A 17,319-nucleotide genomic window follows, 5' to 3' on the forward strand; every position below is an offset into this window, starting at 1 on the left:
CTATAATGAGATTCAAGGTATTGTCAAAGTCCAGAGTCAGTACTAGTGCCCTAGGTGAAATATGTCTCTGGCATCTACCTTGGGCCTTCTACCATCTAAGTAGGTGCTTCTGCCTCAATAAGGGTCAGGCATGTCAGCCAAAGTATATTTGGGTGGAGGTGATTCTTATGGGTTCTGCATCACTCATGGGAAAATAACCTGGTACCCTTTCCCACCATAAGAATATAGGCACAACAAGCAGCACTCCACAGCTCAAAAGATAAATCCAAAAAGTACATTTTTATTGCTGGAGTCTACAGCTAACACCGGATGTGAACAGTACACACTAATTTAGCACAGATTCCAACAAAAAACTTCTACTTTGGGTTTTGCTATTGAGTTGTTGCGTTCTATTCGCTGTGCCTATATTCTTATGGATTGTTTGGGAGATTTGGAAGCCTCAATTCATGTGCACTCGTTCCTGATTCATATGCTGGAGTGACTGAGCTGGGACCTGATTTATACTTTATTTTATACAAAAATAGCGCAAATAGCACATCTTCGCTCTTTCCCACCAGCTTGGTAACATAGCAACTTGGTTGGCCTATGTGATAGGACATTCCTTTAGGAAATTGCTATACCTTTTTAATTAAGTAGCTGCTTAATTAAATGCTACGTTACCATTGTATAAATTCATTGCTCAATGCACAATGTAATAAGAAAACATTCATTTGTGTCATGAGAATTTACAGGACTCCTTCTCTGCTCGATGACATACGGTACATACACAATGACAGCAGATCTTGTTTTCCATTTAAAGAGGTTTTTTTAAATGAATCGTTAAACTGAGTTTGCATAACAAAGTACTTTAACAATGATGCATTTAAGGCTTCTGGACGGGCAAAAAATATGGGAGATATCTGGGTGTCTAATGCTTAATGCTGGTAAATGTGAAGAGAAAATCGAGAGTAAGTGAACAAGAAGGGCTTTTTCACTAAACTAAACCAGTTTAAAAAGTATAGATTTTTTTAAAAAAAACGGTACCAGGTCACCATTTTAACTCATTAATTAGTGTTCTTTTCAGTTTGGCTTCTCGTTTGCTCAATGATATGTGCTAAGAAGCACGCATCTCTAAGTAGGCTTCCAGAAAGCCACTGATGCACTTGAAATGCAACCCTTGCTAAGCTGGCCTTCAAATAAATTAGGCCTTTGACCCTTTGACCGTGTATGGCCAACTCAGCCTTTCTTGTAGAGGAAACATCACAATGGATATTGAAGTGAGGAATATGCCATTTTTAAGTTTAGGGAATAAACACTGAAAAAATATCAGTATATTAAAGGTTGTCAGGCTTTATTTAAAACTCTCTGTGATACTTTACTAAGCTGTTTCTGGTACATCTGCAACTGTTTAATAAAAATTAGGTTAAAAATGCAACCTTCATGAATTGATAGAAGTGGAAGCCATTGAGAGTTGCAGCATTACCCATTGTATTAGTGAATGTGAGCAGTAAATGTAACTACCTGACAGCCTTGTCACATTTAGTCAACCAGATTGTTGCTAACTTAGATTTATTGACTTCTGAGAACACAACTTCTTTACTGCCCAGTAGGGAACATATTAATTTGTATGAGGATCAACAATTACTCACGAAGACAGTACAAGTTTTATGAAACCCTAAGTGCAGTGGGTTTTACTACCAACGACTAAGTAAATCCCCCCTGATTACTCCAGCTCTGCTGAAAATGAAAATATACTTGTAAATTGAACCTTTAGCGCAGTGGCGGAACTACCGGGGTCGCAGGGGTCGTGACTGCGACCGGGCCCTGGAGTTCTGCCAGCAGGGGGGGCCCAAGGGGTGCCGAGCGGTTGCTGAAAACGACCGCTCGGCAACTCTTGGGCCCCCCTGACTGACAGAAATCCAGGATGCCTCTGCTCGCCTCTGCTCCCCGCCGATGCCGCCGCCGCTGCTGCTGCCGCCGTCGCCGCCGCCGTGCTGCCCAGAGTGCAGTGTTGGAAGCGTGAGGCGTTTGTCTCGGGTGCCGGCGCTTCACGCTGAACGCCGGCATATGACGTCATATGCCGACGCTCAGCAGAGAAGCGCCGGCACCCGAGACAAACGCCTCACACTCCCAACACAGGAGTTGACGGTAAGTGACCTACAAAGGGGGGTTGAGAAGGGAGTGGGTAGATCGTGAGAAGGGGGTGGGTAGATCGTGAGAAGGGGGTAGGGAGGGAGTGGGTAGATCGTGAGAAGGGGGTGGGGAGGGAGTGGGTAGATTGTGAGAAGGGGGTAGGGAGGGAGAGGGTAGATCTTGAGAAGGGGGGGTAGGGAGGGAGAGGGTAGATCTTGAGAAGGGGGTAGGGAGGGAGAGGGTAGATCGTGAGAAGAGGGGGGTAGGGAGGGAGAGGGTAGATCTTGAGAAGGGGGGTAGAGAGGGAGAGGGTAGATCTTGAGAAGGGGGGGTAGGGAGGAAGAGGGTAGATCTTGAGAAGGAGGGGTAAGGAGGGAGAGGGTAGATCTTGAGAAGGGGGGTAGGGAGGGAGAGGGTAGATCTTGAGAAGGGGGTAGGGAGGGAGAGGGTAGATCGTGAGAAGGGGGGTAGGAAGGGAGAGGGGAGATAGTGAGAAAGGGATAGATGGGTTGGGGTTGGGGGGGCCCTTAACAGATTCTCGCACCGGGGCCCTGAGGTTTCCAGTTACGCCCCTGCTTTAGCGTAAACTTAATAGCCGATCTTCATGCAAGCAACGCTAACGTCCAGCTTTTATGTGTGTCGCTGAACCAAGCTCATGAGCTCTTTCGGCCCTGCTTTTGTCATACCATAGGCATGCTTACTAATCTGCAAAATCCACTGCTACAGTATTCTCTTACAAGAACCGCCCAAAACCAAGAAAATAGTTATATTCATTTTAGGCAGTTTCATTGAGCTATCTAAGTTTTGGTGGCTCTGATTTCTCATAGCCTCCCTGCTTTAAGAGGCTGCAAACTTCTAGTCCTCGTATGATTTTTTTCCTCCTTTTAGTCTGTGTATTGTTTTTGGTATTTCAAACTTTTGAGTTTCATATAAAAAGTACTAGCTTTGTATAGTTTTAATTAGTGGTGGGTTGAAATGTTTCCCCTTATTTAAAAAAAAATGTTGGAAAATGCCACTTTCCGTCCCATGGAAACTTTTGCAAATATAGATAGCAAAATGGCAACTCTGCACTTCTATAACTTAGGTGATATGCTGGGTTATATTTATGTGGGACCTTAAACCATGTTTTGGATATTGCTAAAGCTGAAATGCAGAATGCCTGTACTGAAGAATAACCGTGCAGGTGTGTCCTCCTACATTGTTTTAGCGGGTTCCATTTACTTTAAATGGCTTAAAATAACCAGTACCAGTGCCAGTGTTGAAGGTAAAAAATGAAGTGAGGATCAGGATGTCAACGGACAAAGACAGGAAGAGAGATGGGAAGCTAAATGCAGACACAGGATATGAATTCCCTCCCCATTCCCACGCCGGTTGGGGACACTTATTAGCGCGCAGATTATTTGACGTTGTGTGCAGCTGTTAATCATGCTTGTGCATTGGTGCATTTGTTTTGGATACGTTTAGAGCACAATTAACCAAACTTTATACAGCAAACATCTGTGATCTCATTAGGACTGACCACATACTAACCTGGATCGTGCACTAGAAATCATTGTATCTGCACGCTAAATATGATGCTTGGAAATGTAGCCGCTGTGGCCTCTTCCTAAGTGGCCTCATCATAAGTGGCTATTTAAGAGTTACACTGGAGTGAAACCACTGTAGAAAGCAGCTTCAACACATCATCGGATCCAGATCAACTCATCCCCATCCAAGCAGTCCTCTCCTATTGTCTCACTCCCCCCCCCACCCACTAGATTGTAAACTAACAAGAGCAGGGCCCTCTTCTCTTGTTATTGTATGTGTTTTTGCATGTGAAATTGTTCTACTGACTGTAACAGCGCTGCGGAATCTGCCGGCGCTTTCTAAATACATGTAATGTAATGCTGATATCATAAAGATGAGCAGACAAACTTACTTTACCCTCTTTATATTTATCATGTATTTTGAATATATTTATTTCCAGAGATGGAATTTCAATACTACACATTTTTATGTGCATATTACGGATCCATGTGTGTCTGCTTGCGATGTGAGCGGCAGCAGGGTTCAAACTCACGCTTTTCGGCATGCGAGTCTGGCGCACCACCTGCCCAGTGCTTATTGTTTGGGATCCACATGTGACCACCAGGGGACGCTGTGCCTCTATCAGTGCATGGAGTTACCTGTGTATCAACTCCCATTTGCCCTAGAAATCTGTCACATGGGTTCTGTTCCCATGACTCAATCATTTGTCACTAAGCTGCTGCAGCTGCTAAGGATGCTGTTAAATTTCAGTTTAGTTTAGCCCTTGGATGGCCTTAGTCTTGTGTCCTGTACCTCATATCGATGCTCTGTCTTCCTAACCCGTCTTGTACCTTTTGCCAATCTGCTTTCTTTTGTGTACCAACCTTGGCTTCAATACTGACCATTCTCCTCACCTCACATTGGTGTTCTTTTAACGGACCAGCTGCTTTGCTTTTAACAGCAACTTGTTGGCAGATATATCAACGTGAGATTGGTCAAGTTGAACTGTAGTTGCAGTAATATGTTTGCATTGGTAAATAAACTAGCTGTACAGTGAAATTCAGGGTCCATCTCACATTTCTTTGCTTCTCTGGGTGATTGTGCCTTCTGGGTGTAACTGTTTCAAACGTTGTGCTAGTTTGATTGCTCAAGATTTGCAGAAATTATGAAAATGAAAAGCCACCAAATGTTTTCTTGCAAGCCAAAATTTAAGTGTAGTTTTCTAATTTGCACTGCTTGCAGACTGTAAAAGCAGAAGCACCGACTTCCATTGCCTCTCCAATGCTATCCGCTTTTTTGGCTTATTCTTGCCATGAAACATGTAACCTCTTCCCAGGAGACTACAATTGAAGAAAACATGTGTTATATTATGTTGTAATACACTATAATTTATGGTATTTCCAGATAATCCAACAGAAATGTTAAATATCAGTATCAGCGTGTACATTAAGAGTTGGCCAGGATTGTACTACTTGCAACTCTAAACTGTAAGCTTGCGAGCAGGGCTCTCTCCACTGACTGTATCGGTTTGTCTTAGTCTGTCAATTCTTGTCTTGTCATATCCCTTGAATTTATGTATTGTATTAAGCGCTGCGTAAACTGTTGGCGCTATATAAATAAAAGATAATAATAACAATTATGTTACTAGACTATAACCCCTCTTCTAGTAAAGCAGGGATGCATCTATATGGGAGCAAACTATAGAACAAGGTTCTGTAATTCACTGTCATCTGTCTGTTATTTGAATCCAGGCCTCATCATTCTAAACTATAATCCAGTGCCTAAGCGCAGTGAGACCTACCATCTCAGGTCTAGACAGACAATAAAGGTGGGCAGGGTGGTCATTGACCAGGAGATGTCACAGTGTATTTGTCGTACCATAATAGAGGTAAAACAATGAAGTCCCTGTGAGTGAGAGATGCAGGTGTTGAAATATTTATGGTAATAAATATTTCATGCACTGGAACTCTGAGCTTCTTTTGAGTTTATAGCAGATTAGCCACTCAGATTACTTTTTAAAGTAAAGACAAACACAAAAAAACAAGGCCTACTTTTTGAGATAGATTTTTGTGGATTGCTAATCCACAATTAAAGGCAAAAAAGGTCATTAATTTTCTCCAAGATGTTAAACATGGATTTCAGTGTTGGTTTTCACTTAATGATTCCATTGCCTCAACTCATATCTGTCCCCGACCGTGATTTAAGTTTCAACAAGCTGTGTTTGTTAAAATATCTGAAAGTAACACTTTAGGGGGGGGACAAGATTTACAATGTGGCAGATGCGTCCTAATAGACATTTCAAAGTCCCCAAATGAACCCTTTGTATTGCTCGGTGCCATTTTGGTAATGGTTTTCCCAGTGAGGGATTTGTACTCTTTCTGGGTTTCTTTTGAAAATACAATTTCCCCTGGATTAAATTATGGCGAGCAAGTGCTTGACTCTAAAAAGGCACCAATCTTGGTGCATTTTTACTTACATGAAATCTATTACGGGATGTGCAATACTGTCAGGTTATAGGAAATGATTTTAACTGTTAGAATTGTGACATTATACAATTCTCAACAGCAGTCCTTTTGTCTAACTAGCATTCCGACTCTTCCGTTGTCCCTATTCTGTCTATTTTTTTTCACTCTCCAGTGTTCTATAAAGATAGCAGTGAATGTACCTGGTCATTTTTGTAGCAAACTGGACACTGATCTTATACACGCCTGGCTAAATAGGAATAATATGGATAGTACCCATAGTGGCTAATAAGATGACATCTGTATGTACGTCTTCCAGTCACAGGTTTGGCTGTAATTTTGTCCATGAGGAGATGCCCAAATGACATGACTAACTTGAATTTCAGGACTGACCAAGGCTTTAATAAAAAAAAACCAACAGACTAAAATACCTCTAATTTGCCATCAAATTCCATATTTCTATGTTTTTATTAAATGGTGCCTTTCCCAACAGAAGCCTCGGTATAACAGATCCTATGTACTATTACTCAGCAGTGGAAAATAGTTTCTGGAGGAAACTGTTCTTTGTAAAGCACTGCGCCTTAAAATAGTTATTGAGCTCAAATCTCTTGCTTCCTTGCTTTCTCTGTGCCTTTAGGCTGTTAAATTATGCATGCATTTACCTTATAATATGAATGTGAGATTTACAAGCTCTGGCTGGCACAGGTACCAACAGTAATCAAATCAGTTCTAAAAAAAATAGAAAAAGACCTTTAAACGCCCTTGTACTTTTTTATCCCTATCTAGCATCGTAACACACAAACGTAAATGTCCCTTTTACACAGATTGTAAAATATGTTGATATTCTGTGAGTATTCTTGTAAGTCTTGTGTTGTCTATATATATGTGTATTTATCTATATATATATATATATATATATATATATATATATATATATAGATATATATATATAATTCCAGTGATGGTTATAACAACATCATGTATTCATTTTTTTAACTCACTGTATTGGATGAGTAGAAAAGGTGATTGCATGTAGCTTACTCCAGAATAGAATGGAGAAATTCAAATAATAATGGGAACAGTTTTGAAGTGGTAGAAAAAAACCCCCAGAAAACCCAGAAAAAGTCAATATAGAGTAATGTGGTTATGATCCAGTCCGATTTATCACCTACTCAATTTGTAAGGAGAATGCAGAGCGTTTTATTGGGGTAGGTGCTATAGTAACCTTGGCTACAAAGAATTGGATCATAAAAAGAGAGATTCGGGAAGAGAAGTTGTATTTCTAACCAGGCTTGACATCTCGGCACAAATGCAGGGCAGGTGGTAATTAAATGCCATGATTTTGTGTCTCTCTGAGCCATCTGTGCTCAGTCATTGGACATCTACAATATTATCAAGCTGTTATAGGAGAGCAGCCTGTGGAGTATAAGCTGGCCATGTGATTTCTGGCAGTGTCTAACCTGGAGCAATCTTGGGTCAGTGTTGCTTGCTAACCTCGCACTCTCTAAAGGAAAGAAAATAGCCATGATATTTTATTGAATAATATGAAGAAGACATGTAGAGGCCACCTACATTTTCAAAGGTTAAGCTGATCTTTTATCACATAAACACTGGGAAGGGGTGGGGGCAGAGGGCAATTAGACTCAATGTCACTTGAAGATCACTAATAAAGTGTATTTTTTTGTAGAGTAAAAAGGACTTTGGGCATATTTACTGAATGTTTTATTATTATTATGTATTTTTTATAGTGCCGTCATATTTTGCAGCACTGAACAATGCCTAGACAGGACATAACAAGTAGTATATAGCATAACAATTTGACTTACAGAACAGATGAAGAGGGCCCTGCTCAAACAAGCTGACAGTATTTGCTTAGCTGTGCATGATTGTGCACATGTAATGGGTTTTCTGTGCGTTCTGATTGAGCAAATATGTTGGAAAGAACTGACCAGGGTTGCCTCCTGAACGGAAAGTTGCCCCCATTTCTCTGTATGACATAACTATACCTGGGAACTCTCAGGTTTGACCTGGAAAACTCTGGGAGATGTGCTGCTTCTCTGGTTCTCCAGGTCAAAACCGGAATGAACCTGGTCACGGGAGTGGGGTCTTGACATGCCCCACTCCCTGCCCATGTCCCCTTTAAATGGCAGTGTTTCCCGTGATGTTGGCAGAAACACCCACTGATGTGGGTGGGAATGGAACCAACAAGTTCCCAGGTATGGACATAACCATTCCACATACAAAAATTTGAACCCAATGATTCTCTCTCAAAGCTCCTTCTTCTAAACGTATTTGCAGATTAATGATCGGCTGCAGGTCACTTGGTCACTGTGACTGTATGTCACTAGTACAGACTTATTTTTTCCATTTATATCATATGAACAGTTGGTGTTATGTATGAAGATGTTTTCTATGGTGAAGTGGTAAATATGGAGCAATCGGCCGAAACTTGGATTGATATGGTGGTCGCTATTTATATACTATGTAAAACCCTATGTAATTTGATAGATATTTTTTGTTTTGTAATTAGAGATATTGTGCTCAGATAAATTTCACATTAAAGTTATAATGTAAGTTAACGAGACAACCAATTAGATCATTAGTTTAGTTACATAGAAGCATAGAATTTGCTGGCAGATAAAAACCGTTCGGCCCATCTAGTCTGCCCATTTTCCTGATCAAAAGACTTAGACCTTTATCAGTCCCTGATCTTGCCCTACATTCCATATAGCTATATGTCTAACGCATTCATGTTTAAACTAGTCTCTACCACTTCTGCTTGGGAGCTTGTTTGTGTGAAGGTATATATTCACACTGGACGCCATCCTAGGCCTGACGCAGTGCCCCGTCCTCAACAGTTGTCTTCCTTACTGCTGAGTGTCAGAATATGATTCTGTATCCCTCGCTTGACCTCAGAAGGATACGGCATCATGTGGACACTTTGCTGGATAGTCAAAATGGGCCAGCTGGGAAGATTAGAGGTCTTCATTGCAGATTGAGCAATGGCACATCGGGGAGCCTGAACCCCCAACAAGGCGATCTACCCCCGGTTTTTGGACAAGTGGGCTGCCACCCTCTGAACCTGATGCCTTCTGCCACAAGCGCTGCTTAAATTGTTGGCGCTATATAAATAAAAGATAATAATAATAATACACAACTCTTACTACCCACACACACATCCACAGAATGGATGAAAAAGCAGAGATTTGTCCAAGGTATATTTCTCATATGGAGTATGTGAGCTAGGTTTTTCTTATGGTTGAGCCCCTTTACAGCAATATGCTGTTATTTTTACATATCACCTTGCCTGTGAACTTCACACTGTGCCTCACAAAATAGTAAATTAAAATTAAAATCAATATACGCTGAAACAGGAATTTAGCAAATTCACAATTGCTCTTATTAAAGTAATATTTCAAGGCAAGTGTTTAAATGTAAAAGGTCTTCAGAAAATTCGAAAGCAGTGGCAGAGGTGTTGGCTTTTTTGATTTCTCATCTTCAGTGGTCAGTGTAGACTAAGGTAAGCTTTCGTTTACCAACATTTTGGTACATAAGAAGTGTTCTCTCCAAAAAGAAGATGAACAGATTTTCTAATAAAATCCATGGAATACATATATTAATGAAGTTGGTATTTTTCTCACATTTAACTTCACCAGACTGTTATTGAAGAAAATTAAATGTTGAAATAAAATAAATTGGCTGAATCAGATAGCCATAAGAACATTAACTATGCCAAAATACCGCATTTGCTCGATTATAAGACGACCCCCAAAATTTGAATATTAATTTAGGAAAAAAAGAAAAAGCCAGAATATAAGACTACCCTATAAGAAAAAAAGTTACACTAGTAAATATTCACATGTAAACTATTTTTTCATATTTAATAAAAACTATGATTGAGAGAAATGTATTTTTTTATTTCCTTTTATTTGCCCACTTGCCCGCAGTTATGCACATCTGCCCCCCAGATATGCCTTATACACCGCTATAAGCAACTCTGCCTCCCTGATATTCCTTTTAACCCCCTATATGCCACTCTGCCTCCCTGATATTCCTTTTAACCCCCTATATGCCACTTTGGCCTCCAGAAAGCCCTTATACCCCCCATATGCCACTCCCCCCCAACTTCCCGAGCATTTTTATAATATCGAATAGTCAATAAAAGGTTTTTATATGGTTATTGCAAAGGATACTTTTGTATTATTGCATGGCAACATGCTACGTTTTTATGTAGCGCTGCAGCTGCCCTGTGTGCCAAATTGTCCTGGCCTGCGGATCATTAGTTTAGACCTGTCAACGAACATCGACTAGTGTATCACTTTAACATTGTTTAGATTCTACCTGATTGAGGGGACATTTCTGGTGAAAGATCATTTCCAGGGACGTAAATCTTTGTCAGAGGACAACCGTCTTATGTTTTGTTCAGTGTTATATTGATCTCTATCTATAGGATGCTCTCTGTGGGATATGTTTGGCTCAAAGATTAGGCCAAACCAACACTGGACAATGATGGTTCCACCGTCAGTTACACATCAGTCATCTATGGTGATGATAAATCATTTTACTACAGTAAAATAAGAGTTCCGTCACATTCATTTGGCTTCTGATTTTTCATTGCTTATTAAAATCTGAGTGACTTTTAGCATACTGCAGATGGCATGATATATATTGTTCTTGTTTGCTAAATGCATTGTACTCTATTGGGAGTAGTAATACCACTAACACAAGTCAAACACATTGCAAAGCATTACGAGGATTAACAGGAATTGAGTAGGTCAGGCTTTTAAGCTATTTTTGTGGTTTCCTAGAGGCAGACTTGTCTGTGGAAGCCAATCTGGTGCACTCCTGGTACCATTCTCCTACCGCTATAAGAGAGACTGCTAGTAACCATTTAGTTACCATTGATGGTGTTTTTTTGTATTTTTTGCATCCTATTATGCTAAATTTTAACACGTTTTTAAAGTGTAGAACTAGAAACATCAATCACAGTACATTTATCACATTTATATATAAAGCTCCAGCACTATTGTAGCAGTGAAAATTAACAATAGCAATTAAAACAGACAATGTACAAAATTGGCAGTAATACTGGTAATACAAATTGCTGAGGCATACTGGCACCGAAGGGGAAGAGGGCTCTACTCTATCTAGAGAAGAACTGCTAGGGTAGGGAAGATTTGATTGTAGCAGGGGTGATGATGAGGAGTTGGTGGCACGGAGGTGGGGATGATGAGGAGTTGGTGGCATGGAGGTGGGGAGAACCTGCAGTTCCTTGCAGGATGCAGGTTGGGGCAGATTGTATGTGTCTCTTCCCTGAAAAAAATCTTCATGTATTTATTTGTCTCATTCATAATTTTTTGCCAAGCAAAAGTCGGTACTGATAGGATGTTGCCATAGAAACCTAAAAACGCGTCCTAAAACTTGCTGTGTTGTATTTCCTTTAACCTTCAAATGAAAGAATACAATGATAAATCTGCTTTGTGTAATGCGCTAGAGAACACTACCTGTAAGATTTATATATTTAGAAAATGACTTCCTTCGCTAAATGCATCTTCTGTTCTGCTGGTTCTTCACAAACTAGGTTATAAAAAAGTGTAATATTGTTTCAGATAGTACACAGTGTTTTTATGGCTTTGATACCCGCCATGTCTTTTTTCTCCATCAGGAAATGAGAGCTCCAGCTTTCTAGTGGTTAAAAAACCCACAAAGAAACAACATGAAAAAGTAGTAAAAAAGAGGACAACAGGGATCCTGTTAATAATAGTCAACCGATCATATCAGCTTGTGTACATACCACCAAGAGTTTCTGGGACACCACAACTCTACTCTTCATGCTGGTGCAGGGCTACCATGAATAAAGCATATTCATGAGCCTTTTTGCTATTAGTAATATGTGGAATGCCTCCATCTCGCCCTCTTACCCCAACGCTCCTTATAACTGAAGTGCCAGGAGTCAATGTTAATATGGGTTGCAATTGCCTCTTCCAAATTTTCTTATGACAGCAAAGGATAGTGTCAAAATGGCAAGGGATCTCCATGGAACACCTCCCCTGTCACTGCTTATTTTTCTGTTTTTATTTTTTTTGTGCTTTTGACTGCCATTATTTGTGATTTCTGAAAGTATATGCTTTCTTTTGGAACTTATAACTTTTGAAATATATAGTATATTTTATTTAACCCCTTAATGACAAAGCCCGTACATGTACTGCTCAAAATGCATTGTTTTCAATGGGTTTAGGGACCGCCCATTGTCCTTAAGGGGTTAAATGATCTGTTGGTTTTGTGCCCCTCCTTACATTTTTGTTTGACAACAAAGATGTATTATGATGTTTTCGATATCCGCAGAAATCAGGAATATTTAAGTATATTTTTGTTAAAATGCAACAGTTTGACATATTGTTAAGTGTATGATTTGGCTCTGACTTGTGACAGTAACCTCTTGTTTGCCATTCCAGACAAGTGCTGTGCTGTGCTCTGGCGGGTGCGCTCTCCTGGTAATGAGCTGCTTTTTGGCCGTTGTGACTCTGTTCTTGCCCAGCGGTCTGTGTGAGAGGCGGCTTTGTACACTAGCAGGATACATGCAGACAGCAGCAGGTAAGCCTTTGGCTCTTGCAATAAAGAGCAACTGGAGACATCATGTGTGATCTGGGTATTCACATTTTGACTCTTGTATCATTTAAAGGGGAATAAGATGTGAAATTAACCATTTAATTAATCCTCATTGACAAGACTTGAACTACCCTGTCTTAAAGGCACAATAAACCTTTTTTTCCCTTAAAGCTATGAAAGCCATAATTTGCCCATCGTGTTGTGTTCTAAGTGGTATGTCATTATGAAACCCTGCAAAGGCACTTAAGACAAGGTCTCCTGCTAAGACCACCAGTTCAAAGAATTATAATAAAACGATGACTAGAGGGTTGGAAGCTTTGATGTAATGTAAAGAAGTTTCACTTTACTGAGAGGGTGGTGGATAAATGGAACAGACTCAGCAGAAGCGGTAGAGGCTAATCTAGTGAGGGAATTTAAACATGCATGGGATAAAAGTATGGGTATCCTGAACCAAAGACAAGAAGAGGCTAATTGAGGTCTTAGTCTCTACATCAGAAAAAATGGGCAGACTAGATGGGCCGAATGGTTCTTATATGCAGTCAAATTCTATGGTTTTATGAAAGTTTATATTGCCAGGTTTTGATTTTTACTGCCAGTCAGTGAGTCTAGAAAGGGAAAGTCATGGTGGAGCTGAATTCACAGGATAAAAAGCAGCTGTTCTAAGCTCAGTATGCTGGCTGGGTTATTGGGAAAGTACAAAGTATTAGATGATTTTATTGAGTTCTTTCTATAAAACACTCCTTCTTGAAAGAGTCAGACAACAGCATTTTATTAGCAAATTACACTGGAATGTTTAAAGTTGATTACAAGGAAACAACCTTAAAAAGTAGCTGAGAGGCCAGATCCCTTATGGTGACCTTGGTGACTCCTGAGCGTTGACACTGCTCACCCTACAAGCAGTGTCATGGCAGGAATTGCAGTCAATAGCCAAACAGGAAGACTAGTTGCTCAGCTGTGTACAATGAAGACCATTATGTGCTTCCGATATATACAGTAAAACATGACATTCCTGCCTTTGCTATAAATTGCCTTTAACCATACTGCCAGGAAATTGCAGCTTTCACAACAGGGCACAATTGGATCTCAACAAGTAGACAACACAAATAATGTGAGAATTACCCACTAGCACCAATCATACCGAAACCTTGGTGTTATGTCCCTATGGTTGCGCTAACAATAAAATGTCATTCTGGAGGATATTGAGGATTTAGCAAGCCAATAATATTCTAAAACATCTTTCTATCTGATTGAAAAGGAATGCCACATAAAATGGAGCTGGAGTTATTAAATCTCAAACTTAAAAAATAAAAAATAAAAACAAACATTATTGCTTCTTATGGCCCTTGTGTATTCTCTCATCCTTTGGGGTATATTCACAAAATACTCAGGTGGCCCAGATTAACAGATGGGATAATTATTGATTAAATGCAAGACTTATTAAGTAAGATATTTTAGAAGTATTAACAGGTCATTGGCAATGCATTGACCGCTTGCTGAAATAATTTCATTTGAGGGAAGTTCATACCCATCTTTAGCGTTGAAGTTTTTTTTCCTAAGTAGTGGTTTCTTAAGTAGTGGTGACATTAAAGCCATTGCTGACAAAACTTGGAGCAAGAGCAAAGAGAATAAACCCTTCAAACCTCATTTGCATCCACATTCAATATTTCAAAATAACAGGATAAAGGTATATTAGAATCTTACTATGTGGTATGATTCCATACCCGGATGACTATCATATATTATTTAGATACTGTTAAGTCTTTCACCCATGCCCTTCCCTTCTTGTCAGGCACAGAAATTTCCTGGATATTGACGGCCTAACCGCCCGCCGGGAGCACCAGGGATCACTGGCCTATCTGGTGCTGCCAAAATGTCCCCTCCTTGGAGATCACAGGGGTCATGTCTTTGCGATATGTCAGAGCGTAACAATTCAGCTCTCCTTTTAATAAATGCACTATAAATATAAAGGCAAAGCACTTGAATATTGACAAATGATAATTTACTAGGCACTTTTGATCTAGCTAATGGGTCAGCCTCAATAGCTCCATCTTAGAATGCATTGTACATTGTGCTAACTACTTGTCCCGAGCTTAAGAGCTGCAAGACAAAGTCACTCAGAAAATTACCATTTCAATTTGGCTAATGACAAGAGAAAATTATAGATGACTAGAATTCCAGAAGAGTTGAGACACAGAATAAAGGACGGAGAGATGGCAAGATTGTTTAAAGAGCCACTAAGCCTTATAATTTTTAAGATACAACACGTTTCTTTTGTGAAGCCTCTCAGCTGATTGCTGACACATAGAGATGCTACTTCAGTTGATCAGCAGGGAGAGGATTTGTACGTGGTCTAAGAGACCGCTTATTACTCCAGATCATTACGGGAAATTAAATTAACATCTCCTTTATAGAGGAGGAAACGGTGTCTATCACTGCGAAAACACTGAATGAATGACAACTGCTGTCTGCATTCGCTTAGTCTGAATCAGTAAGGGAAGCAACTTGGAATTCTAAAATTAATATTTCAAAACATTCTCAGTGCCGTGCAAAAAACCATTTGGATATAAAAAAACATTAGTTGTAATACTTCAATTATTGGCCTTCTGGGGTCCCCTGGGGTCGCACCCTGCCCCATACTAATGCATTGTTTTCATGTGGGATCTGAATACATGGGTCCAGAGACCTTGTGCTTCTTTAACATTGCAAGTTCTTGGGGAAGAGAAGGGGAGAGCTTTTTTTCATGGAGGGCAACTTGGGAGCTTACCATGATGGCTTGTGATGGGGGCTCAGTCCCTAAGTTGATCCTGTGCTTCTTCCATACAGAAATCTTTACTGGCATTACTGCGCGTTAGTACTCCATCCACGAATCATGTCCAGACAGTAGCACTTCACTTCTGTGAACTATTTTACTTGTACTTTTTACTCATTTTTAATCATTAAAGTTAATGTTGTGTTTCCTAATAAGTGAATGTCGAAAGAGTTACATAGAATATTTTTCTATTATATATTCAATTTCATATTTATAAATGTCATTTTGTACTGCAACCTTTTGCAACTGAAAATAGAAATTGTGAAAGCTGCAAAGTCATGAGACTGCTTGGAGAAATGGAACCAGCCTGGCCCTGATTTAGGTGAATCTAGGATGCTATTGTATACTAATGTTCTCATTGGAAATAAAAAACATCTTATGGAAGCACGTGTAATTATTGCAGCGTTGTACTGGGGTTTGACCCCCATCGTCTGGCGCCACAGCTCCCCTACTTCGTTATTTCAGTTTTCTCTGCATGTGATTAGTTCGTCCGTCTTCCGTTCCTGACCCTTTCGGTGACACATAGAAGATGATCATTTTCTGAATGCACCCTGAATGATGTAACATGGAAGCAGAATCCCAGTTTGTATTGCTCCCTGACACGTAAAACTTAATTACATGTCGATTTTATTTAGTGACTGGGCCATCTATAGCATCCGGGAAGTCCATGATGTTTGTGATTCCAGATATAGATGCTTCCCCCACCCAGAGGAAGGCGCTTCATTTCCTGGGAAGAACATCTGAGTAAAGTGTTAGGTGGGGTTAGCATATAAAGTACAATTTTAGTTACCAGATTAACCATATCATTGCTAAACATTGAAACATACATGTGAAGTGTATTTATTTTGAAAAGCAAGTCCCTCTTTGGCATGGAGACCAGATTTACCCACAAACCAGGGAAGCTCGTGCCAAATGAATAGGGCTGCATTAAAAACATCATCGCTATGGATAAACACGCTATTCTTATTTACATAGATCACACATACAGTGCTTAGGATGCTACATATGAACATGGTTGTCACGTGCCACTTTTTAAAATTAAAAGCTGCAATCCTTTTTTCAATTTCTCTTGTGCTGTGGATTTGCATTCTACCAATGTACTGGAAGTCACAGTTCTTTATTCTGCAATACAGGACACTAATGAACTATGTTTCAGTTTCTATGGGTTAATGTCCAGGGAGGTCAGGTGCCAGAAATTATGCCTAGGGGCCGAATGACCTTTAATTTGACAATGTATAAAAAACTGTAGCGCTATTTTGCTTGTGTAAAAAAACAGCTTTTTTGATATACCCTATTACATACAAAAAAGGACAGAAAGATAGTAGCAGCGCTAAAGCTGCTACATCCCTAAAACAACTACTATATTATACTTTACAAAAAGTATAATGTACATGGAAGTCTAAACAAATTATTTTTGCATGGTGTTACAGCGTTAATACATTTTACCTGAATTCGTGTTTATACACTGTATCTAAAACTTATTCTGGCTTCTTTCAATCTCTCCTTCACCAATCCCTGTTGTGTTACTGTCTCTAACAAATGTAAGGATAATGTATTCTAGAGCTGTCCTTTATGTATTACACAAAACTTTAATAATAAGCAGTTTATCATTTAAATTTAAAAAAACTTTGGGCAACATTTACACCCTGACTTGGTCCTTTTTGTGCTCTTGCATTTGTTTATCTCTTTTTTCATGCATGCGTTTTAGAAAAAATGTGCGTGGGGCACCTTGCCTTTTTTCAAGTATTTTACTGGTCCCTTTGGCAGTCCTTATCTTTACGAATGGGACTTTCTTCATCACTGCTTCAGACAGGATCCCCC

At 39.8% G+C, this 17,319-nt stretch overlaps 1 protein-coding gene across 1 annotated transcript in view; it reads left to right on the top strand.

The window, feature by feature from the left end:
• The window catches only part of LOC128474609 (LHFPL tetraspan subfamily member 7 protein-like), an 81,555-nt gene that overhangs the window by 15,130 nt on the left and 49,106 nt on the right, over nucleotides 1-17,319 (top strand). Inside the window, exon 2 of the mRNA XM_053456973.1 lies at nucleotides 12,536-12,674. Coding sequence (XP_053312948.1) covers nucleotides 12,536-12,674 — 139 coding nt within the window. The remainder of the gene's footprint in view (nucleotides 1-12,535; nucleotides 12,675-17,319) is intronic.

This window comes from Spea bombifrons, chromosome 2 (genome assembly GCF_027358695.1).
Source record: "Spea bombifrons isolate aSpeBom1 chromosome 2, aSpeBom1.2.pri, whole genome shotgun sequence".
Classification (NCBI taxonomy): Eukaryota; Metazoa; Chordata; class Amphibia; order Anura; family Pelobatidae; genus Spea; species Spea bombifrons.